This window comes from Symphalangus syndactylus, chromosome 6 (genome assembly GCF_028878055.3).
Source record: "Symphalangus syndactylus isolate Jambi chromosome 6, NHGRI_mSymSyn1-v2.1_pri, whole genome shotgun sequence".
NCBI classification, from domain to species: Eukaryota; Metazoa; Chordata; class Mammalia; order Primates; family Hylobatidae; genus Symphalangus; species Symphalangus syndactylus.
The window spans coordinates 41419897-41444698 of record NC_072428.2 but is presented as its reverse complement, the minus strand read 5'-3'; the positions used below and the strand labels follow the sequence as shown (position 1 = coordinate 41444698).

The 24802-nt window shown below is 36.2% G+C and overlaps 1 protein-coding gene across 6 annotated transcripts in view; it reads left to right on the top strand.

The window, feature by feature from the left end:
- The window catches only part of PDE3B (phosphodiesterase 3B), a 231252-nt gene that overhangs the window by 130192 nt on the left and 76258 nt on the right, over window positions 1–24802 (top strand). For 4 of the 6 annotated variants that reach the window (XM_055282322.2, XM_055282324.2, XM_063641062.1 and 1 more), the window contains exons 2-4: window positions 6726–6776; window positions 21052–21300; window positions 24015–24151. In XM_055282322.2, the coding sequence (XP_055138297.1) occupies window positions 6726–6776; window positions 21052–21300; window positions 24015–24151 (437 nt within the window). The remainder of the gene's footprint in view (window positions 1–6725; window positions 6777–21051; window positions 21301–24014; window positions 24152–24802) is intronic. The other 2 variants (XM_055282325.2, XM_055282323.2) reach the window with 2 other exon arrangements.

Sequence of the window (24802 nt, the reverse complement as noted above, 5' to 3'; positions counted from 1 at the left end):
ACAGTTTACCATATGTATTTCTAATAAGCATATCGCAATGTGTATTTCATTTTAAATGAGTGAAGTTATACTGTATGTATCTCTCTGTGACTTGCTTTTCTTGTTCAACATTATGTTTCTGAGATCCATCCATATACTATGTAGCTGTATGTACTTCATTCATTTTCACTCCTATACTCCATTGTATGAATATATCAAAATTTTTCTATTTTATTGTTGATGAACATTTGGGTTGTGACTAGTTTTTTCCTACCCTAAGCTGCACAGCTATGTGCATTCTTCCTGTCTCCTTCTGTCAAACTGTAGCAAAGGACCAAGCTTTTGGGTTTTTCCCTGAGCTGTTGTGGATTGATGCTTTTGTAAAATACACTAAAAATGTCTCACCATTGTCAAATTGCTATAAAAATATATAAACCTTTACTCTGAATTTCTGTTTTTATCTTATTATGGACCACACTTTGAATACTGCTCTAAGATGTGTACCTAGCTGTGGAATTCCTGGGTCATTCATCTTCTGTTACTTATGGAGAAAATTGTTTTCTCAAAATCACTAATATTCTACTTGCTCAAATTACACAGAAGGCAGTCTGCTAGCTCTTTGTGGCTTTCTGTGTATCTGCTTTCAATTCCTAATCTGAAGGGGATTTCACAGTAAGACCTGCTGCTTTAGGGTAGCATAGTTTTCATCCTAGAGAAGGTGACTGCAAATAAGATTGGACTTTGCTTAAGAATTGATTCAAAGCCAATCTAGCAAGCACAAGTGAGAGAAAACTATGATAATGGGATAAAGGGCCAGAAAGAGTGAATTTATTGAGGGAGATGGTCTGTAATATTGTAATACTACAATATTGTAATATACAATATTGAGGGGGGTGGTCTGCAATATCGTAATACTGTAATATTGAAATATTGTAATACAGAATGCTACAGTAGAGAGATCTAAAGAGAGGAAGCAGAGAAAAGAGAAGCATTGTAAATAGTAAGATTTTTAGAGACCTCTAAGAGTGCAGTTAAAATAGGGCATACATTCCTTCTCATGTTAGCAGCCTTCCTTCTGCATAGGCAGCCTTTAATTGTCTAAATGCATTAGAGAACTTTCACAAAATATAAGCTAAGATGAGATTGCTCTTATACGCAAGCAGCAGGACTACTTTATATCAGTGTTTCTCCACCGTATTTTCATTACAACTCTGAATCCAGGGATATATATGTATGTATATATATTTATATTGTATATATATGTGTATATATTTATATTGTATATATATGTATATATATTGTATATACATATGTAAAATATATGCACATATATAAAATATTATATATACATATATTATATATATGTTTCCATAATCATCTCCCCCTTCATGTAATTCTCATACCAAAGATGTACAGTACATCTGTTTTGTATACTGTAGCCTTTGGAGGGCTACGAACAATTTTAATTTTCAAGAATTTTTTTTTTTTTTTTTTTGCCCCAAGAACCAGTTGCCACCAGCTTGGAAGTGATAGCACCCCTGTTGAGAGTATATCACATGAATACAAACATGGCTCTTGGCATTAGAGTACAAATATTTAAAAAGGTAATGTTTATTTAATCATGTAGGTCAATGAAGTGGGGGAGGCAGACTACTCAATGTTAAGAAACCATCCTAATGAAAAGTATACTTGAGTCAGCCAAAAATCAACTTCTACTTAGAGTTATGAGTCAGGGAAATAAGGTATACAAGTATTTGTCTCTGTTTGATGGTATTATTGTGGGAGAAGTATAGAAATATGGATCAGATGATAGTACAGTTAGACAAGTTTGTAGACCAAGAATGCAAATTAGTTCATTGATGCCTATCTCATAGGTGATTTTTAGTGATACATTGTATGGCTCTGTTTTCACTCCTGTCTATTCTAGACATCTATTCGTGAATTTAAGAAAACATCAGATTTATAGATGTTATGATAATGGGAGGAATGGAGAATAGCGTAGTTGACATTCTCGATCTCCAAAGAAGCTGACAGGCTAAAATAAGGGCAGAAGTAAAGTATTGCAGTTGGGTCTAAAAAACCATATTTATAAGAATAGCATGGAAGTTTTCTTCTACGGTTTTTATGGTTTTAGGTCTAACATATAAGTCTTTGATCCATCTTGAATGAATTTTTGTATAAGGTGTAAGGAAGGGATCCAGTTTCAGCTTTCTACATATGGCTAGCCAGTTTTCCCAGCACCATTTATTAAATAGGGAATCCTTTCCCCATTGCTTGTTTTTGTCAGGTTTGTCAAAGATCAGATAGTTGTAGATATGCGGCATTATTTCTGAGGGCTCTGTTCTGTTCTACTGATCTATGTCTCTGTTGTGGTACCAGTACCATGCTGTTTTGGTTACTGTAGCCTTGTAGTATAGTTGGAAGTCAGGTAGCGTGATGCCTCTGGCTTTGTTCTTTTGCCTTAGGATTGACTTGGTGATGCGGGCTCCTTTTTGGTTCCATATGAACTTGAAAGTAGTTTTTTCCAATTCTGTGAAGAAAGTCATTGGTAGCTTGATGGGGATGGCATTGAATTTATAAATTACCTTGGGCAGTATGGCCATTTTCACGATACTGATTCTTCCAACCCATGAGCATGGAATGTTCTTCCATTTGTTTGTATCCTCTTTTATTTTATTGAGCAGTGGTTTGTAGTTCTCCTTGAAGAGGTCCTTCACATCCCTTGTAAGTTGGATTCCTAGGTATTTTATTCTCTTTGAAGCAATTGTGAATGGGAGTTCACTCATGATTTGGCTCTCTGTCTGTTATTGGTGTACAAGAATGCTTCTGACTTTTGTACATTGATTTTGTATCCTGAGACTTTGCTGAAGTTGCTAATCAGCTTAAGGAGATTTTGGGCTGAGACAATGGGGTTTTCTAGATACACAATCATGTCATCTGCAAACAGGGACAATTTGACTTCCTCTTTTCCTCATTGAATACCCTTTGTTTCCTTCTCCTGCCTGATTGCCCTGGCCAGAACTTCCAACACTATGTTGAATAGGAGTGGTGAGAGAGGGCATCCCTGTCTTGTGCCAGTTTTCAAAGGGAATGCTTCCAGTTTTTGCTCATTCAGTATGATATTGGCTGTGGGTTTGTCATAGATAGCTCTTATTATTTTGAGATACGTCCCATCAATACCTAATTTATTGAGAGTTTTTAGCATGAAGGTTGTTGAATTTTGTCAAAGGCCTTTTCTGCATCTATTGAGATAATCATGTGGTTTTTGTCTTTGGTTCTGTTTATATGCTGGATTACATTTATTGATTTGCGTATGTTGAACCAGCCTTGCATCCCAGGGATGAAGCCCACTTGATCATGGTGGATAAGCTTTTTGATGTGCTGCTGGATTCGGTTTGCCAGTATTTTATTGAGGATTTTTGCATCAATGTTCATCAAGGATATTGGTCTGAAATTCTCTTTTTTGGTTATGTCTCTGCCAGGCTTTGGTATCAGGATGATGCTGGCCTCATAAAATGTGTTAGGGAGGATTCCCTCTTTTTCTATCGATTGGAATAGTTTCAGAAGGAATGGTACCAGTTCCTCCTTGTACCTCTGGTAGAATTCAGCTGTGAATCCATCAGGTCCTGGACTCTTTTTGGTTGGTAAGCTATTGATTACTGCCACAATTTCAGAGCCTGTTATTGGTCTATTCAGAGATTCAAGTTCTTCCTGGTTTAGTCTTGGGAGGGTGTATTTGTCGAGGAATTTATCCATTTCTTCTGGATTTTCTAGTTTATTTGAGTAGAGGTGTTTGTAGTATTCTCTGATGGTAGATTGTATTTCTGTGGGATCAGTGGTGATATCCCCTTTATCATTTTTTATTGCATCTATTTGATTCTTCTCTCTTTTCTTCTTTATTCGTCTTGCTAGCGGTCTATCAATTTTGTTAATCTTTTCAAAAAACCAGCTCCTGGATTCATTAATTTTTTGAAGGGTTTTTTGTGTCCCTATTTCCTTCAGTTCTGCTCTGATTCTAGTTATTTCTAGCCTTCTGCTAGCTGTTGAATGTGTTTGCTCTTGCTTTTCTAGTTCTTTTAATTGTGATGTTAGGGTGTCAATTTTAACCTAGGCAATACCATTCAGGACATAGGCGTGGGCAAGGACTTCATGTCTAAAACACCAAAAGCAATGGCAACAAAAGCCAACATTGACAAATGAGATATAATTAAACTAAAGAGCTTCTGCACAGCAAAAGAAACTGCCATCAGAGTGAACAGGCAACCTACAGAATGGGAGAAAATTTTTGCAACCTACTCATCTGACAAAGGGCTAATATCCAGAATCTACAATGAACTCAAACAAATTTACAAGAAAAAAACAAACAACCCCATTAAAAAGTGGGCGAAGGACATGAACAGACACTTCTCAAAGGAAGACATTTATGCAGCCAAAAAACACATGAAAAAATGCTCCTCATCACTGGCCATCAGAGAAATGCAAATCAAAACCACAGTGAGATACCATCTCACACCAGTTAGAATGGCCATCATTAAAAAGTCAGGAAACAACAGGTGCTGGAGAGGATGTGGAGAAATAGGAACATTTTTACACTGTTGGTGGGACTCTAAACTAGTTCAACCATTGTAGAAGTCAGTGTGGCGATTCCTCAGGGATCTAGAACTAGAAATACCATTTGACCCAGCCATCCCATTACTGGGTATATACCCAAAGGACTATAGAGCATGCTGCTATAAAGACACATGCACACGTATGTTTATTGAGGCACTATTCACAATAGCAAAGACTTGGAACCAACCCAGATGTCCAAGAACGATAGACTGGATTAAGAAAATGTGGCACATATACACAATGGAATACTCTGCAGCCACAAAAAATGATGAGTTCATGTCCTTTGTAGGGACATGGATGAAACTGGAAAACATCATTCTCAGTAAACTATCGCAAGGACAAAAAACCAAACACCGCACGTTCTCACTCATAGGTGGGAATTGAACAATGAGAACTCATGGACACAGGAAGGGGAACATCACGCTCCGGGGACTGTTGTGGGGTGGGGGGAGGGGGGAGGGATAGCATTAGGAGTTATACCTAATGCTAAATGACGAGTTAATGGGTGCAGCAAACCAACATGGCACATGGATACATATGTAACAAACCTGCACGTTTTGCACATGTACCCTAAAACGTAAAGTATAATAATAAAATTAAAAAAAAAAAAGAATAGCATGGAGGAAAATGGATCATAACAATATCATGTATAAAAGAAACTTAGGGATTTTAGGTTATGTTAATCTTAAGGAGCATTTTAGGAAGCTATTAACATCTTAATTTGCAGTAATTAGTGTCTCTTGAATCTAGATTATATGCTGATTAAATCACAACCTGAAATAATTATATCAGGACCACATTTAGGACCATATAAAATACTGCTTAAATTTAATGAGTCTGTTATATATATGGTATACTTTGCATGTAGTTATATCAGAGCCATTTTGTGGGCACTGGTTCATGAGTCTTCTAAGTGATTGTACTGTATCTGAATTTTCTTTGGGAAGAAATAGATTTTTCTTCAGTGGTAAGAAAATTATGTTCTGCAAGGATATTGATGAGATGATGGTGATAATGATAATTGACAGTTTTTTGAGTGATTAAGCATGGATGTGTTATGTAAAATATGAGTCAGCAAACTGTAGTCCACTGACCAAATCCTGCCAGCAGCCTGTTTTTGTATCACCTTTGAGCTAATAATTTTTTTTTGCATTTTAAAGGGTTATAAAACAAAAACAAAAAGCAAAGAATATGCCATAGAGACCTTATGTAGCCAGCAAAGCCCCAAATAAGATCTTTTGCAACCAGAAAACTTAAGCCTGAAGGACAAGAAACAACACAAAAAGTTCAATATATAGAAATTATGAGATTATATTACAGATTAACTAGGCTCATATTCAATACAGGTTCAAAACTATGTACAAAATGGCTATTACAATGAATTATTTAAGCAAAAGAAGACCTATTTAACTCAGTAAATGTCAAAGAAATTTGGGATTGATGATAGGTAGCAGTTATAGCTTCCTAAATTAAAGTTAATTTTATCTCCTTGGGCGTAGTGACTACTATATTGGGTTGGGAAGCAGCCAAAAAGCTTGTTAGGAAGAAGGGCAGGAAAAAAACTAGTCTGGGAATAAAGTTACCATTGGTAAGCTAGGCTGTCAAGGAGACGGACAGGAAAACAATCACTAATTATCTGCATATCAAAAGGGGTATGTGCTGCTTTTGATAAATCTATTCCTTTATACTTAATCTGACCCCAAGAACAACAAGCTTTTCAAAATGTTTTTGACAGAAGTACCTTATTGGTAAGAAAATAGCATCACCCATCACCCATGATGAGCCTTTGGAGATGGTGGGTAGTCAGAGAATATCTGATGATACGTAATTTTTCTTTTGTTTTTTGTGACTTAATGTGATTATGGATTTATATTTTCCTTTTTGTGGTGATATTTGAAGGTTAATATGGCTTGTTTTAGTTACTTTATTGTGATTAATTCTTTATTCTTTTGATTTCTCAATTATAGATTATATTAATGAAATATTCTGTCTGGAGATAATTTTTATTCTCACCATTCCAACATCTCTTCTAGATTTTGAGCTGTATTAGATAATTATAATTGAAAACGCTGAATTTTGTCTTTACATATACTTGTTTATTTCTGGTTTGTAACCAAGTGAATTTTTTTTTCTAGATGATTCTTTGGGATTGGGACTTAAAGCAATGGTATAAGCCTCATTATCAAGTAAGTATACTTAATATCACTAAATGATATCTGTGATGAAACTTTTGACACTTAAAGTTACATTCACAATATTTCTGTGCCATAAGATTTTCTTTAACTAAACTAATAAGTTAACTAGAACCTTCATTAGGTAGATTTTTTAAAAATACATTTTAATTATAAGGGAAAAAGAAAATGATAAAAAACCAAATTTATATAAGTTGTTATGAAAAATATTGCTAATATAATCTGGGCTCAGAATCAACTAATATTTCTATATTAAGGATAAGATTTTTTTCTTTTCTGATGTGGACCACTGTTCTGTAAAGGGGAAAAAATAGATTGAAGGCCATATCTGAGACAAAGCAAAGCAACTGGCAACATATTTTATTAGGGAAGTAAAGATATCCAACTTTCATTTTTTGGTAAACTTTTTATTGAATTATACATGCAGAGAAGTGTACAGCTCAATTTTCAGAAGTTAAACATCCCATGTAACTGGTACCGATATGAAGAAATAGAATATTTCCAGTATCTCAGAAGCCTCACTTATGCCAATTCCAGTCATTACCTATATCCCCAAAGATAAATCCTATCTAACTTCTAGTAACTAGTTTTGCTAATTTTTGAACTTTATATATACACAAATGGAATAATATGTGTACTTTTTTAGGATTAATTTTTTGAACACCTGAGTAATATATGTTTATATCAGATAAAATGAAAATAGAAGTATTTAATATAAGGAGAAAAAAGGAAAATCACTCATAAAACATCAAGCAATAACTGTGTTAACTATGTTAACTTTTGATGTCTATCTTTATTGGTCTTTCCCATTATGCTAAATTTACTTAATAATTCTAATAGCTTATTTGAAGATTCTTTGAGTCTTGAAGTACACAATAATGTTATCTATGAATAAAGACAGATTTATTTATTTATTTCCAAACCTATGCCTTTTATTTCTTTTTCTCATGTTATTGTACTTTCTAGGACCTTCAATGCAATGTTGAATGGAAGTGGTATGAGTAGGCAGCCTTGTTTTTCTTCATGAACTCAGGGAGAAAATGTTCAGCATATCACCACTAATGTTTTTTGTAGATACCCTTTAGCAGATTAAGGAAGTTTTATTCTAATTCTAGTTTACTAAGGACTTTTTTTCTCTTTTTAAGTCATGAGTGGGTATAGAATTTTATCAAATGAATTTTCTGCATCTATTCAAATGATTCGAGATTTTTTTTTCTAATTATTCTATTAATGTGGTGAATTACATTGTTTAATTGGTATGTTTGTTAAACCATCCCTGTATTCCCAGAATAAAGTAAATTTGATCAAGATATATTTTGTTTAAATCTTTATCACTAGATTGTTTGTTAATGTTTTGTTTAGAAATTTTGAATTTGTATTTATGAGAGAGTGTTGGCCTATAAATTCTTACTTTTCATAATGTTCTTGGCATTATATTGGTATCACGGTTACCAAGAACCTTGATATCAAGATAAAATAAGGTGAGATATTTACCCTTTCTATTATCTCGAAAAGTTTGGGTAAGATTAAAAATTGGTATTATTTCCTCCTTTAATGTTCGGAAGAATGCTCTGGTGAAGCTATCTCACCTTGAAGAATTATTTTGTGGACAAATTTTAAGTTATAGATTCAATTTCTTTAATAGTTTTAGTATCATTTAGATTTTCCATCTTTTCTTCTAACAATTGAGTTACTTGTGTTTTTCTAGGAATTCCTTTTTTTATTGTTGTTCGTTCCAGCATTTGTGAGACTGCTGAAAGCCCTATTTTAATTTCAAAATAGAAATATTTTTGAGGATTTCTGCTTGGTTTATCTCTCTCTTTGCCACTGTTTATAAATTGGCAAATGCCTTTAGAGGAAAAGCAGGTCTGAATTTAAGCTCACTACTTTGTTTTTCTCATCACTTTGGGATCTTGTTTGGCCCCCTCCATCTTTATAGCTCTGAACTCCAATTTCGGTTTCCCAGCCCCTTGGGACTATAGATCTCTACGCTGTTTTCTGGCCTCTTTTGGGCTTCTCATCCTCTCTGCTCTGTGCCAGTTATGAATCAGCAGAAAATTCCTAGAGGGAAAGGAGTAGCACAGAATGTTGGGTTTCTTTTAATCTTTTCTCTTAATTCTGGGTTCTTGGCCTTTTATGCCCTGGCTGTTTGGTTATGTTTTGATGCCTTGAAATGTATGCTATTTATATTTTATTTCAGCTTTTCTAGTTGTTCTAGACAGAAGAGTTGGTCTGATACAAACCAGTCCCTCTTAGCTGGAAAATTAGACAAGCCTCTTAAGACACTCTGAACCTATTTCCTCACCTGCAAATTGAGAATAATACCAGTTCCCTCAAAGGGCTAATTAATATGTGCCTGGTACTTAATACAAATGTGAGCCAATATTATATAAATTTCAATAATAATACTAACCTGAACTTGAAGTATAAGACAGGAATGAGCATTTTTTTCTTTAAAAGGCCAGAGAGTAAATGTTTTAGCATTTGCAGGAAACATATGACCATTGCTACCTTTTGCCGCCCCCAATGCTTCTCCTCCTTCCCGCCTTTTTCCTCTTCTCCCTCCCACTCCTCTTCTTTTTCAATAACCATTTAAAACATTAAAACTATTCTTAACTTTCTGTTCAACAATCAAGATTTTGCCAAATATAAGTGAATGGAAAATAAGAATTTAAGTTCAACTTTTAAAATTGTGGCAAATAATTTGAATATTCAATTTGATCTGACATAAGTTATTATGTCACTCTCTTGCTCATTTCTGTCGTTTCACTTAAAGTCTTTGTCATGTACATAAAAGAACTTACACAACATGGTTCCCTCCCTTACTCTCTTGTACTTCTCTGTCTTTGTCTTCTACTACTTTCTCCTTCATTTACTCTGTTCCAGCTGCACTGGCCTCCTTGTTCTTCCCCAAACAAGTCAGACAGGCTTCTGACTCACGTCTTTGCACTTGCTAGTCTCTCTGCCTGGAATGCTTATTTCCCACACTTTGTCATGTCTTTACATAAGCATTTCCTTCTTAGTGAGGCATACCCCAACTCTCCTCTCTAAAACTGCATTGTGTTCTATCACATCTTTTTCCCTTAACTTACTTTATTTTCTCTTTTTAGCAGCCTGTTCAAAATCTATTATATACAACCCTTTATTACTTATATTACTTAGCTTGGAACCCAGTGTTCTCAAAAATTTGGTCCCAACATGTCTTTCCAACCTGTTTTTCATTGCTTTCTTATATAATCTGTACTTCAACAATTTCATGTTCCCTGTATAGCATTATTTTACCACTTAAAAATTGTATTTTACCACTTTTATACTTTTATTTATGCTGTGTCCATTTTATGCAGTACACTTCCCCAATACATTTTTGTTTTGTTTTATTGTAAACAAATATAAATATAATCCTACCAAATTTTTAGGGCCCAGCTCAAATGCTACCCCTTCCGTAAAATTTCTGTTACTATCCAAATGGAAGTTTTCTATATCTCTTTTGAACTCTAATGCCATTTTGTCTGTATATATATATATTTTTTTTTGTTTTTTTGAGACGAAGTTTCACTCTTATTGCCCAGGCTGGAGTGCAATGGCACGATCTCGGCTCACCGCAACCTCCGGCTCCCGGGTTCAAGTGATTCTCCTGCCTCAGCCTCCCGAGTAGCTGGGATTACAGGCATGTGCCACCACACCCAGCTAATTTTGTATTTTAGTAGAGATGGGATTTCTCCATGTTGGTCAGGCTGGTCTCGAACTCCCAATCTTAGGTGATCTGCCCACCTCGGCCTCCCAAAGTGCTGGGATTACAGGGGTGAGTGACCACGCCTGGCCATTTTGTCTGTATTTTTATCTCTTCACTTTCTGTTAATAATAACAGTACTATCTTTGCCTTTAGTTATATGTACTATACATTACTTTGTATGCTCTGCATGTGTTACCATATTTAACTCTCTCTTTTCCTCCTTGCTAAGTACAGTTATTAACTCTGGAAATAATATAAGAGGCAATCAAGTGAGAACTACGAAAAATAGAAAGAGGAAGGCAGACTGGCTAGGGACCCTGGTACAGGAAAAACAACACAGTGACAGAGTCTTTTATGACCCACATCCAACAGCAAACCTGGTCGAGGCCTCCGCTCTCAACCTAACAACATAAGGTGACACAGGTAGGCTTATTCTTTCCCCAGATTAAACAAGAGCCCTGCCAACAACACTAAGCAAGTCTGGTGGCTCTAGCAAGGGGGAATTGATTTGGAACCACTGGCAATCAGTGACCAGGGAGAAGCATTCTCCTTCCCTCCTGGGCATGAGACTTCCCTTCCCCACTGACAGACAGTGGGTGGCCAGTGTGCCTGTTAAGGGGGATATCCTCACAAATGCCTAGCCCAGAAAGTGATCTTTGTTCCTGTGGCTTGGAGACTCCTTTCTCTCCCCTAAAGGTACCAGATGACCCAACCTGAGGAAGCTCTCTTCCCCTACTCTAAGGCACTAGTGTGGACTAGTGGGAACCCAAGGGGCATCAAAAAAAAAAATCAAACACACCTAAATGATTGTGAATGCTTTGAAAATTGTCATCCAAACCACAGCCCACAAAAGTAGGCCAGGACCTGTGTGATAAACCTAAATGGGGATATGCCTTCTAATGGCAAAGATTTCAGTAGGACCCAGAGTCTTGTAAGTTTTAGTCAAAATATTGAGGATAAAATAAAAAATCACCCATCATATCAAAACCAAGAAAATCACAACTTGAATAAGAAAAAGGAATGACAACACTAAGATGAATCAGATTTGGAATTATCTGGCAAGGATTTTTAAAGCAAGCATCATAAAAATGCTCTAACAAATAATTACAAAGTATCTTGAAACAAATGGAAAAATAAAGAAAATATTAGCAAAAGAAATATAAATTATAAAGAAGAAACAAATGGAAATTATAGAACTGAAAAAATGCAATAATAGAAATTTAAAATTATTGGATGGGATGAATAACAGTGGAGATGACAGTAGGATAGAATCTGTGAGCTTAAGCATAGATCAATAGAATTTACCCAATTTTACAACACAGAGAAAACAGAAACAAAATCAGCAAGCCCTAGGGACCTATTGGGCAGTAACAAAGAACCAACATTTGTATTACTGGTGTTTGAGAAGGAGAAAGAGGGTGGCACTGAAAGAGTATCTGAAGAAGTAATGGCTGAAAACTTCTCAGATTTAGCAAAAAACTTAATCCTAGAGATTCAAGAAGCTTTCTGAACTCCAAATAGTATCAACCCCCTCAAAATCTACTCTAAGACATGTCATAATTAAACTTGTGAAAGCTAAAGACAAAGAAAATATCTTAAAAAGCATCCAGAGAGAAACAACGCATTACCTATAGGGGAACACCAATTCAAGTAATAGCAGATTTCTCATTTAAAACCATGAAGGCCAGAAGGAAGTGGCAGAACACTTTTGAAGAACTGGAAGAAAATGGCTGTAAAGTCTATATCCAGCAAAAGTATTCTTTAAGAATGAAGGGGAGGAGGTTCCAAGATGGCCGAATAGGAACAGCTCTAGTCTACAGCTCCCACTGTGAGCGATGCAGAAGACAGGTGATTTCTGCATTTCCAAATGAGGTACTGGGTTCATCTCACTGGGGCTTGTCAGACAGTGGGTGCAGGACAGCAGGTGCAGCCACAGACTGTGAGCCGAAGCAGGGTGAGGCATCACCTCACCTGGGAAGCGCAAGAGGTCGGGGAATTCCCTTTCCTAGCCAAGGGAAGCCATGACAGACGGCACCTGGAAAATCGGGCCACTCCCACCCTAATACTGCACTTTTCCAATGGTCTTAGCAAACAGCACACTAGGAGATTATGTCCCGCGCCCAGCTTGGAGGGTCCCACACCAACGGAACCTCACTCACTGCTAGCACAGCAGTCTAAGATGGAACTGCAAGGTGGCAGCAAGGCTGGGGGAGGGGCGCCCGCCATTGCTGAAGCTTGAGTAGGTAAACAAAGCAGCCCTGAAGCTCAAACTGGGTGGAGCCCACCGCAGCTCAAGGAGTCCTGCTGGCCTCTGTAGACTCCACCTCTGGGGGCAGGGCGTAGCTGAGCAAAAGGCAGCAAAAACTTCTGCAGGCTTAAATGTCCCTGTCTGACAGCTTTGAACAGAGGAGTGGTTCTCCCAGCACGGAGTTTGAGATCTGAGAATGGACAGACTGACTCCTCAAGTGGGTCCCTGACCCCCAAGTAGCCTAACTGGGAGGCACCTCCCAGTAGGGGCTGACTAACATCTCATATGGCCGAGGGCTCCTCTGAGACAAAGCTTCCAAAGGAACTATAAGGCAGCAACGTTTGCCCTTCTGCAATATTTGCAGTTCTGCAGCCTCCACTGGTGATATCCAGGCAAAAAGTGTTTGGAGTGGACCTCCAGCAAATTCCAACAGACCTGCAGCTGAGGTTCCTGACCGTTAGAAGGAAAACTAACAGAAAGGACATCCACACCAGAACCCCATCTGTACGTCACCATCATCAAAGACCAAAGGTAGATAAAACCACAAAGATGGGGAGAAACCAGAGCCAAAAAACTGAAAATTCTAAAAATCAGAGTGCCTCTTCACCTCCAAAGGAACGCAGCTCCTCGCCAGCAATGGAACAAAGCTGGATGGAGAATGACTTTGACGAGTTGAGAGAAGAAGGCTTTAGATGATTGGTAATAACAAACTTCTCCAAGCTGAAGGAGGATGTTCGAACCCATCGCAAAGAAAGTAAAAACCTTGAAAAAAGATTAGATGAATGGCTAAAATAAACAGTGTAGAGAAGACTTTAAATGACCTGTTGGAGCTGAACATCATGGCACGAGAACTGCGTGACACATGCACAAGCTTCAGTAGCCGATTTGATCAAGTAGAAGAAAGGGTGTCAGTGATTGAAGATCAAATGAATGAAATGAAGCGAGAAGTTTAGAGAAAAAAGAGTAAAAAGAAATGAACAAAGCCTCCAAGAAATATGGGACTATGTGAAAAGACCAAATCTACGTCTGATTGGTGTACCTGAAAGTGACGGGGAAAATGGAACCAAGTTGGAAAACACTCTGCAGGATATTATCCAGGAGAACTTCCCCAACCTAGCAAGGCAAGCCAACATTCAAATTCAGGAAATACAGAGAATGCCACAAAGATACTCCTCGAGAAGAGCAACTCCAAAACAAATAATTGTCAGATTGACCAAAGTTGAAATAAAGGAAAAAATGTTAAGGGCAGCCAGAGAGAAAGGTCGGGTTACCCACAAAGGGAAGCCCATCAGACTAATAGCAGATCTCTTGGCAGAAACTCTACAAGCCAGGAGAGAGTGGGGTCCAATATTCAACACTCTTAAAGAAAAGAATTTTCAACCCATAATTTCATATCCATCCCAACTAAGCTTCATAAGTGAAGGAGAAATAAAATCCTTTACAGACAAGCAAATTCTGAGAGATTTTGTCACCACCAGGCCTGCCTTACAAGAGCTCCTGAAGGAAGCACTAAACATGGAAATGAACAACTGGTACCAGCCCCTGCAAAAACATGCCAAATTGTAAAGACTATCGATGCTAGGAAGAAACTGCATCAAGTAATGAGCAAAATAAACAGCTAACATCATAATGACAGGATCAAATTCTCACATAACAATATTAACCTTAAATGTAAATGGGCTAAATGCTCCAATTAAAAGACACAGACTGGCAAATTGGATAAAGAGTCAAGACCCATCAGTGTGCTGTATTCAGAAGACCCATCTAACATGCAGAGACACACATAGGCTCAAAATAAAGGGATGGAGGAAGATCTACCAAGCAAATGGAAAACAAAAAAAGGCAGGGGTTGCAATCCTAGTCTCGGATAAAACAGACTTTAAACCAACAAAGAACAGAAGAGACAAGGCCATTACATAATGGGTAAAGGGATCAATTCAACAAGAAGAGCTAACTATCCTAAATATATATGCATCCAATACAGGAGCACCCAGATTCATAAAGCAAGTCCTTAGAGACCTACAAAGAGACTTAGACTTCCACACAATAATAATGGGAGACTTTAACACTCCACCATCAGCATTAGACAGATCAACAAAACAGAAAGTTAACAAGGATATCCAGGAATTGAACTCAGCTCTGCACCAAGCGAACCTAATAGACATCTACAGAACTCTCCACCCCAAATCAACAGAATATATATTCTTTTCAGCACCACATTGCACTTATTGCAAAATTGACCACATAGTTAGAAGTAAAGCACTCCTCAGCAAATGTAAAAGAACAGAAATTATAACAAACTGTCTCTCAGACCACAGTGCAGTCAAACTAGAACTCAGGATTAAGAAACTCACTCAAAACCACTCAAGTACATGGAAACTGAACAACCTGCTCCTGAATGACTACTGGGTAAATAACGAAATGAAGGCAGAAATAAAGATATTCTATGAAACCAATGAGAACAAAGACAAAACATACCAGAATCTCTGGGACACATTTAAAGTAGTGTGTAGAGAGAAATTTATAGCACTAAATGCCCACAAGAGAAAGCAGGAAAGATCTAAAATTGACACCCTAATATCACAATTAAAAGAACAAGAGAAGCAAGAGCAAACAAATTCAAAGGTAGCAGATGGCAAGAAATAACTAAGATCAGAGCAGAACTGAAGGAGATAGAGACACACAAAACCCTTCAAAAAATCAATGAATCCAGAAGCTGGTTTTTTGAAAAGATCAACAAAATTGATAGACCGCTAGCAAGACTAATAAAGAAGAAAAGAGAGAAGAATCAAATAGATGTTATAAAAAATGAAAAAGGGGATATCACCACCGATCCTACAGAGATACAAACTACCATCAGAGAATACTGTAAACACCTCTATGCAAATAAACTAGAAAATCTAGAAGAAATGGGTAAATTCCTGGACACATACACCCTCCCAAGACTAAACCAGGAAGAAATTGAATTTCTGAATAGACTAATAACAGGCTCTGAAATTGAGGCAATAATTAATAGCCTACCAACCAAAAAAAGTCCAGGACCAGATGGAGTCACAGCTGAATTCTACCAGAGGTACAAAGAGGAGCTGGTACCATTCCTTCTGAAACTATTCCAATCAATAGAATAAGAGGGAATCCTCCCTAACTCATTTTATGAGGCCAACGTTATCCTGATACCAAAGCCTGCCAGAGACACAACAAAAAAGAGTTTTAGACCAATATCCCTGATGAACATCGATGCAAAAATCCTGAATAAAATACTGGCAAACTGAATCCAGCAGCACATCAAAATGCTTATCCACCATGATCAAGTGGATTTCATCCCTGGGATGCAAGGCTGGTTCAACATACGCAAATCAATAAATGTAATCCATCATATAAACAGAACCAAAGACAAAAACCACATGATTATCTCAATAGATGCAGAAAAGGCCTTCGACAAAATTCAGCAGCCCTTCATGCTAAAAACTCTCAAAAAATTAGGTATTGATGGGACATATCTCAAAATAATAAGTGCTATTTATGACAAACCCACAGCCAGTATCATACTGAATGGGCAAAAACTGGAAGCATTCCCTTTGAAAACCAGCACAAGACAGGGATGCCTCTGTCTCACCACTCCTATTCAACATAATGTTGGAAGTTCTGGTCAGGGCAGTCAGGCAGGAGAAAGAAATAAAGGGTATTCAATTAGGAAAAGAGGAAGTCAAATTGTCCCTGTTTGCAGATGACATGATTGTATATTTAGAAAACCCCATTGTCTCAGCCCAAAATCTCCTTAAGCTGATAAGCAACTTCAGCAAAGTCTCAGGATACAAAATCAATGTGCAAAAATCACAAGCATTCCTATACACCGTTAACAGACAAACAGCCAAATCATGAGTGAACTCCCATTCGCAATTGCTTGAAAGAGAATAAAATACCTAGGAATCCAATTTAAAAGGAATGTGAAGGACCTCTTCAGGGAGAACTGCAAACCACTGCTCCACGAAATAAAAGAGGACACAAACAAATGGCTATATTGCCCAAGGTAATTTATAGATTCAATGCTATCCCCAACAAGCTACCATTGACTTTCTTCACAGAATTGGAAAAAACTACTTGAAAGTTAATGTGGAACCAAAAAAGGGCCCGCATTGCCAAGACAATCCTAAGCCAAAAGAACAAAGCTGGAGGCATCATGCTATCTGACTTCAAACTATACTGCAAGCCTACAGTAACCAAAACAGCATGGTACTGGTACCAAAACAGAGATATGGACCAATGGAACAGAACAGAGCCCTCAGAAATAGTACCACGCATCCACAACCACCCAATCTTTGAGAAACCTGATAAAACCAAGAAATGGAGAAAGGATTGCCTATTTAATAAATGGTATTGAGAAAACTGGCTAGCCATATGCAGAAAGCTTTAACTGGATCCCTTCCTTACACCTTATACAAAAATTAATTCAAGATGGATTAAAGACTTAAATGTTAGACCTAAAACCATAAAAACCCTAGAAGTAAACCTAGGCAATACCATTCAGGACATAGGCATGGGCAAGGACTTCATGGCTAAAACACGAAAAGCAATGGCAACAAAAGCCAAAATTGACAAATGGGATCTAATTAAACTAAAGAGCTTCTGATAGCAAAAGAAACTACCATCAGAATGAACAGGGAACCTACAGAATGGGAGAACATTTTTGCACTCTCTCCATCTGACAAAAGGCTAATATCCAGAATCTACAAAGAACTTAAACAAATTCACAAGAAAAAAATCAAACATCCCCATCAAAAAGTGGGCAAAGTATATGAACAGACACTTCTCAAAAGAAGACATTTATGCAGCCAACAGACACTTGAATGCTCATCATCACTGGCCATGAGAGAAATGGAAATCAAAACCACAGTGAGATACCATCTCACACCAGTTAGAATGGTGATCATTAAAAAGTCAGGAAACAACAGGTGCTGGAGAGCATGTAGAGAAATAAGAACACTTTTACACTGTTGGTGGGACTGTAAACTAGTTCAACCATTGTGGAAGACAGTATGGCGATTTCTCAAGGATCTAGAACAAGAAATACCATTTGACCCAGCCATCCCATTACTGGGTATATACCCAAAGGATTATAAATCATGCTGCTATTAAGACACATGCACACGTATGTTTATTGCGGCACTATTCACAATAGCAAAGACTTGGAACCAACCCAAATGTCCATCAGTGTTAGACTGGATTAAGAAAAAGTAGCACATATACACCATGGAATAGTATGCAGCCATAAAAAGGATGAGTTCATGTCCTTTGTAGGGACATGGATGAAGCTGGAAACCATCATTCTGAGCAAGCTATCGCAAGGACAGAAATCCAAACACCGCATGTTCTCACTCATAGGTGGGAATTGAATAATGAGAACACTTGGACACAGGAGGGGGAACATCACACACCGGGGCCTGTAGTGGGGTGGGGGAGTGGGGAGGGATAGCTAGCATTGGGCGATATACCTAATATAAATGACGAGTTGATGGGTGCAGCACACCAACATGGCACATGTATGCATATGTAACCTGCACGTTGTGCACATGTATCCTAGAACACAAAATATAATAATAAAAAAAAAAGAATGAAGGGGAAAACATTGTGAAATGAAGGAAAAGAAAAGAATCTGTCAGTAAGAGACTTACCTTGCAAGAGAGACAAAAGGAAGTTCTTTAAACCAGGCGTCACCAACCAGTACTGGTCTGTGGCCTGTTAGGAACTGGGCCACATAGCCGGAGATGAGCAGTGGACAGATGAGCATTACCACCTGAGTTCTGCCTCCTGTCAGATGAGCCACCACATTAGATTCTCATAGGAGCACAAATCCTATGGTGAACTGCACATGCAAGGGATTTGGGGTTGTACGCTCCTTATGAGAGTCTAAGGCCTGATGATCTGTGGTGGAACAGTTTCATCCTGAAACCATCTCCTCACACCCCCACGCAGCCTGTGGAAAAATTGTCTTCCACGAAACCTGTCCCTGATGCCAAAAAGGTTAGGGAACCCCTGCTTTAAACAGAAAGGAAATTATAAAAGAAGGACTCTTGAAGTAACAGGAAGGAAGAACGAACAATGAAACAAGAAGAAATAGTGGGAGAATGCAATAGACTATCCTTCTTGTGAGTTTCATGAATCATATTTGATGATTGCAACAAAAATTATAACATCATCTGATACTCAAGACAAGACAATTATACTTAAATGTAGGCAAGGTAGAGACCTAACTAGTAGTAAGGTTTTCAACACTTCACTCAAAGTGGTAAAATGTTGATACCAGGAGACTGTGATAAGTCACATATGTACATTGTATTGCCAAGGGCAACCGCTAAGAAAACTTAATATAGTAATACACTCAGAAACTCTGTAAATTAATCAAGATGGAATCATAAAAATATTCTAGTAACCCCAGAAAAGCAAGAAAAAACAGAGGAACAAGGAACAGAAGAAACAAACAGAAAACAAATAATAAAATGGCAAACTTATGCCCTGACATAAGTATTTACCTTCAAAGGATACAATATGAACAAAAGGAAAAATTGACCATGAAAAAAAGATTTGTCTATGAAAATGATTTTTTTTTACATGAGGTATTCCTGTTGTCTTGGGAGATATTTATGAGTAGATTCTAATTACCTTGTATTGTTAAGGTGAAAGTCACACTGTACTCTCAGTAAATTTGTGATTTGTTCTTTCCTAATTTCAACAGTTTTTAAACAGTATTGAGGAAAGGTTACTTGCAAATAAAAATTGTTTTTGTATGTGTTCCATTTGAATATGTAAATATTATGAGGAACATTTAGAATCACAATAATCAGAGAATTCAGTTTGAAGCAGCAATTAGAGGTTTTTTTGCCTATCAGATAGGTAAGCATTAATTAAATTCATAGTTGCTAATTGTAATGGGATATGGAAAAATAGGTGCTGTTACATACAATTAGAAGTGTAGATTTGATCAACATATTCTAAGGCAGTTTTAGAGGAATGACCTTATTTTAACATGTTAATTTGCATTCAGCAATTCAGATTATGGGAAGCTGTGTATAAGAAATATGCTTAATTGTTCATAGTAACATATATAGACAGGTGTTTATTTTAGTAGTATTTGCAGGGGAGAAAGACTAGAAATAGTTGGGCTATGCCCTGGTATCAGGAAATGTTTTAAAGTAAAAACTAATACATATTAACACTTCATAAGAAAAAAAAATTCCACAAAGAGCAGACATTATTTAGCTAGCTTGGTGTAATGTTCATAATATTTCTCAGTTCCAAAATGTATTGAGGATACTTTAATAAACAGTTTTGTTGTGAACTCATTAATTTGAATAATTATTAATTGCAAACACACCCAAATGTAAGTTCAAGGTACAACAACAACAACAAAAAACAAAAGTAACATTTAATTTACTGTTCTGATTGTTAGTCCATTTATTTCTATGGGTAATCAAGTTGAACATCATATGTCTGTTTTTTCAACGAGTAAAAATCATCTCATGTTTACATCGGTGACATATTTCTTCTAAATTAAAAATTTTTTTTCTACCAAATTTTTTAGGCCTTGCCTGATGCTACCCTGTCTGTGAGGTTTTTGTTAATTATTCATCTTTAAGTTATCACTATCTCTTTTGAACTATAACATATTTTTCTCTATTTTTATCTCATCATTTTCCATAATATTAATAGTAATAATACTTTTTTATGCTTTAAATCATACATTATACACTGCTTTATTTGCTTTACATATATTATCAGATTTCTCATATTAGCCCATAATAAGGTAGACATTACTATCCTGATTTTACATTGAAGAAACTAAAATATTTAGAGGTTAAGTAAATTACTCAAGGTCACAAAGGTAAGATTAAAGTTTAAGTTTCAAATTCAGGTATGTTTGCTACAAAACCTTGTCACTGTGTTAGACTGCCTCTTAAGTGAGTAAGGTAAATGAAATAAATGCTTTGTATGTTTAAAAGAAATTTTGTTATAAAGGAAAGGAAATAATCAATGAATTAATGAAATGTTCAAATTACAGACTTTAAAGTAAATACAGATTTAGTTTTATACTAGTCGTAAGGTAATTCAGTGTTAGTAGTTAATACCATTAAATATAATGTGATAATCAGCTAGCGAAAAAGAAAAAAATTAAAGTTCACGGTTATTTGCTACATATATATATATATAAATTTTAAGTTAGAATTATACCATTTGTTATATCATTTATGCCATGTACAAATGAATGAAAATTTCACTTTTTTTCTTTCTAGAATTCTGGAGGTGGAAATGGAGTTGATCTTTCAGTGCTAAATGAGGCTCGCAATATGGTGTCAGATCTTCTGATTGATCCAAGCCTTCCACCACAAGTCATTTCCTCTCTACGGAGTATCAGTAGCTTAATGGGTGCTTTCTCAGGTTCCTGTAGGCCAAAGATTAATCCTCTCACACCATTTCCTGGATTTTACCCCTGCTCTGAAATAGAGGACCCAGCTGAGAAAGGGGATAGAAAACTTAACAAGGTCGAAATACAGTAATCATCCAACCCTATTTATCAAATTTAATGATATTTTCAAATTAACTGCTCCTTTAAATTCTATATAAAATACAATTTTCGTTTCAAGGACCAGACATAATATTGAGCTGCTTGGGATGTTAGAGGCAATTATAAGCTCAAATAATTATAGTTGAGTATTCAGTTTTTATTTTAAATACATTGCTGTGATTAGCACTTATAATTTGAATGGTAACAACTATGTATTATTATTCTTGTTAAGAAGTAGAGAACAGCAAGCAAATTTTGTTCCAGGCTTATACAACAAACTAGTAGTCAGATCATGTTATTGCTCTATTTTATTCTTTAGAATCTGGGAATTGTTGAGCCAAGAAGAAATGGTCATTATCATATTCATTTTACGAATTACATAGCATTATTTTAAAATGATTTTTATGTTTTTTGAACCGTGTTTTCCCCCCTTTTACACTTACTGAAGATTACTGTAGCCCAGTAGGCATTGTTTTTTTTTGTTTTTTTTTTTTGAGACGGAGTCTTGCTCTTTCGCCCAGGCTGGAGTGCAGTGGCGCAATCTCGGCTCACTGCAAGCTCTGCGTCCCGGGTTCACGCCATTCTCCTGCCTCAGCCTCTCCGAGTAGCTGGGACTACAGGCGCCCGCCACCACGCCCAGCTAATTTTTTGTATTTTTTAGTAGAGACGGGGTTTCACCGTGGTCTCGATCTCCTGACCTCGTGATCCGCCCGCCTCGGCCTCCCAAAGTGCTGGGATTACAAGCGTGAGCCACTGCGCCCGGCCGGCATTGATTTTTATATCATTAGAATAGAGGATTAATTTCTCTTTAAAATATAAATATTTCAAAATAGGATTTTCTTTAGAAAATAATAAATACTGTTCTAAATGGGTATGCATTATTCTTGTTCAGAGTGCTTTTACTTGTTTTATTTGACTATTATCAGTATCTTTGCCAATAGCTAAAATCATAAAACTTTAAAACCAGAAACATTTTAGAAATTATTTTACTCAACCATTTTATTCCAGATAAGGAAACTAACCAAGAGAAGACGAAATTTATTTCAGTTAATTTTGTCAATTGTAATAATGCTTATAGAACTTAGAAATAGGTAAATATAGTTTTTGCAGGGATTTTGATCATCAGTTAATTTTATCAGTTGTCAGCATTAGGGTTTAGAAATGTTGACAAGTTAAGCAAACCCAATTAGAGGAAAAGGATTTCAGAAGTATTGATCACAATCTGGATCATAGTTGTGTGATGGTTTTTTTTTTAAAGTTTATACAGTAGCACCTACATTAGTCAAAACCCAATTAATTAGTATTTAGTTATATGACTTCTTTTTAGCACTCTATCTTATAAGAAAGAGGTTAATCACAAGCATTCAGAGGGCATAGCAATAAACCATAAATAAAATAACTTTAATGTATTCTTGAGTTAGTTTTCACTCTATATGTTACTCTTCCTTTGCATTTTCTGTTGGTATTTGATACTCAGGATAGTAATTTTTAAAAATAGTAATTCTTAAAATTTTTAATCAGAAATCATATTGATATCAGTATTTAGTTGTAGAAAAGTGTACTGGTACATTTTAGGAACATTTTAAACATAATATTAATTAAACAGGATGCCTAAATGCCTCATTTCCTGAGCATTGTAGTTAATCAAGGTTATTTTGGGTTCTGGAATCTACTGATAGAGTAAGTCATATAAGAACCAGGAAGTAACCCTTATTCCTTTTCTTTGTGTTCTTTAAACTCCTTATTAGAGTTCTATATCGAATTTGTCTCTGCTTTTGGAAAAGCATATAAAAAGCCTGTTGTTACTTCAGAAAAGGGCAAAGGCATTTATTGAAAAAACAATAGGCAAAAGGGAAAAGGAACAGATAATATAACTATCTTATACACATTAAGAACAAAGAAAGATCATATGAACCTAAATGACAGTCAACAAGGATATTAACAGAAAGGACTTTTTCACTGCTGGTCTAATTAACTATTAACCTTTACAAAATCAGTGTCCTTGGGAAAACTGAAATATAAGACAGATACTTATCTCTGAGATTGTTGCAGTGTCTGCTGATAGAGGAAATTCATAAGCAGCAGAAACTATTATGTAAATCTCAGTAAAACACTTATTTATAATGGTCAAAAATGGAATATGGTTAATTGAACATTTGGGTTAGTTGAGAATATTTTTTAAAATTAGGGCAAAATATTAATGCTAAAGGTGTTCTGTATTTAACTCAGTCATTTATTCAAACTCAGAATCCTGCAGTTTCTCCTGATTAACAGCTAAGTAAATTCTATAGCACTGTACTGAAAATATAAAAAATTTAGAATATAGGGCTGATCATCCCTGATCCTAAGATTGTCCTCTGAAGTTGATTTTCAGGGTAAATCTTTCATATCCACTTTTTAAATTGCCAATTGTTTCTTATGAAACAAGTAGTAAAATGTACAAAAGAAAAAGAATCTAGCTTAAATTATAGAGTTCAGACATATTTTTTAATAGGAGGAAGAGGAATAGAATAACAAAATACAGTGTGAAATTTGGAGTAAATTGACAGATTTTCAGAATAAAATGTTTCTTTTTTCTCTGTACATGTTAAAAATATACTTCGTATTGATACTTTCATGTGCCATCACTAATATTACATATATAGCATATTAAAGAGTGACATTTTTAACCATTGTTAAATTATTCAACAGGGACTAAATAGGAATAGTTTGCCAACTCCACAGCTGAGGAGGAGCTCAGGAACTTCAGGATTGCTGCCTGTTGAACAGTCTTCAAGGTGGGATCGTAATAATGGCAAAAGGCCTCACCAAGAATTTGGCATTTCAAGGTAAAATCTGCAGAGCATTTTAAGAAACTTGAATCGAATGCATCTACTTTGTTTCTGTCAATAATGTTTCAAATAGTTCTGGAAGCAGAAAGGAATGGTTGAAGTATTTTATGTATAGAACAACATGTGTAGTAATAATATGGTAAAATAGAGAAACTGATTATTAAAAAGAAGCTAATGTGTCTTATCCTAAAACTTTGATAGGCTGGGTACAAAATGTGCTGGATCCCTGAGAACATGAGATAGTTTAGGGAAATTAGGATCAACTCAGGACTGGGCGCTGGGGAACTTTTTAAATCGATAGAAGTGGCCATTACAGGGTTAGCCACCAATCCAATGAGTAGTATCCAAAGGTAGGTCTGCAGAATTACTGACTTCTGAAAAGAGGAGCACGTTTCCAAGGCTCCTCACAGTTGTTAGGATTAAGGTAACCAGACTTTCAAATCCTGTTCCTGCTGGAGGTTGAGACAACTAATATATTCTATATTCTGTTGAGGATTTACGTGGAACTGAACAATGCTAATCTTATAAATGAAAGACATCAGTAACTTTAAGTAAATGAGGCTGGAAAAATGCAGGAGCTGAAATCTCCTGAATGTAAATATATACATTTACCCTGATAACAAAGGATTTAATAATACAGTACTTTGT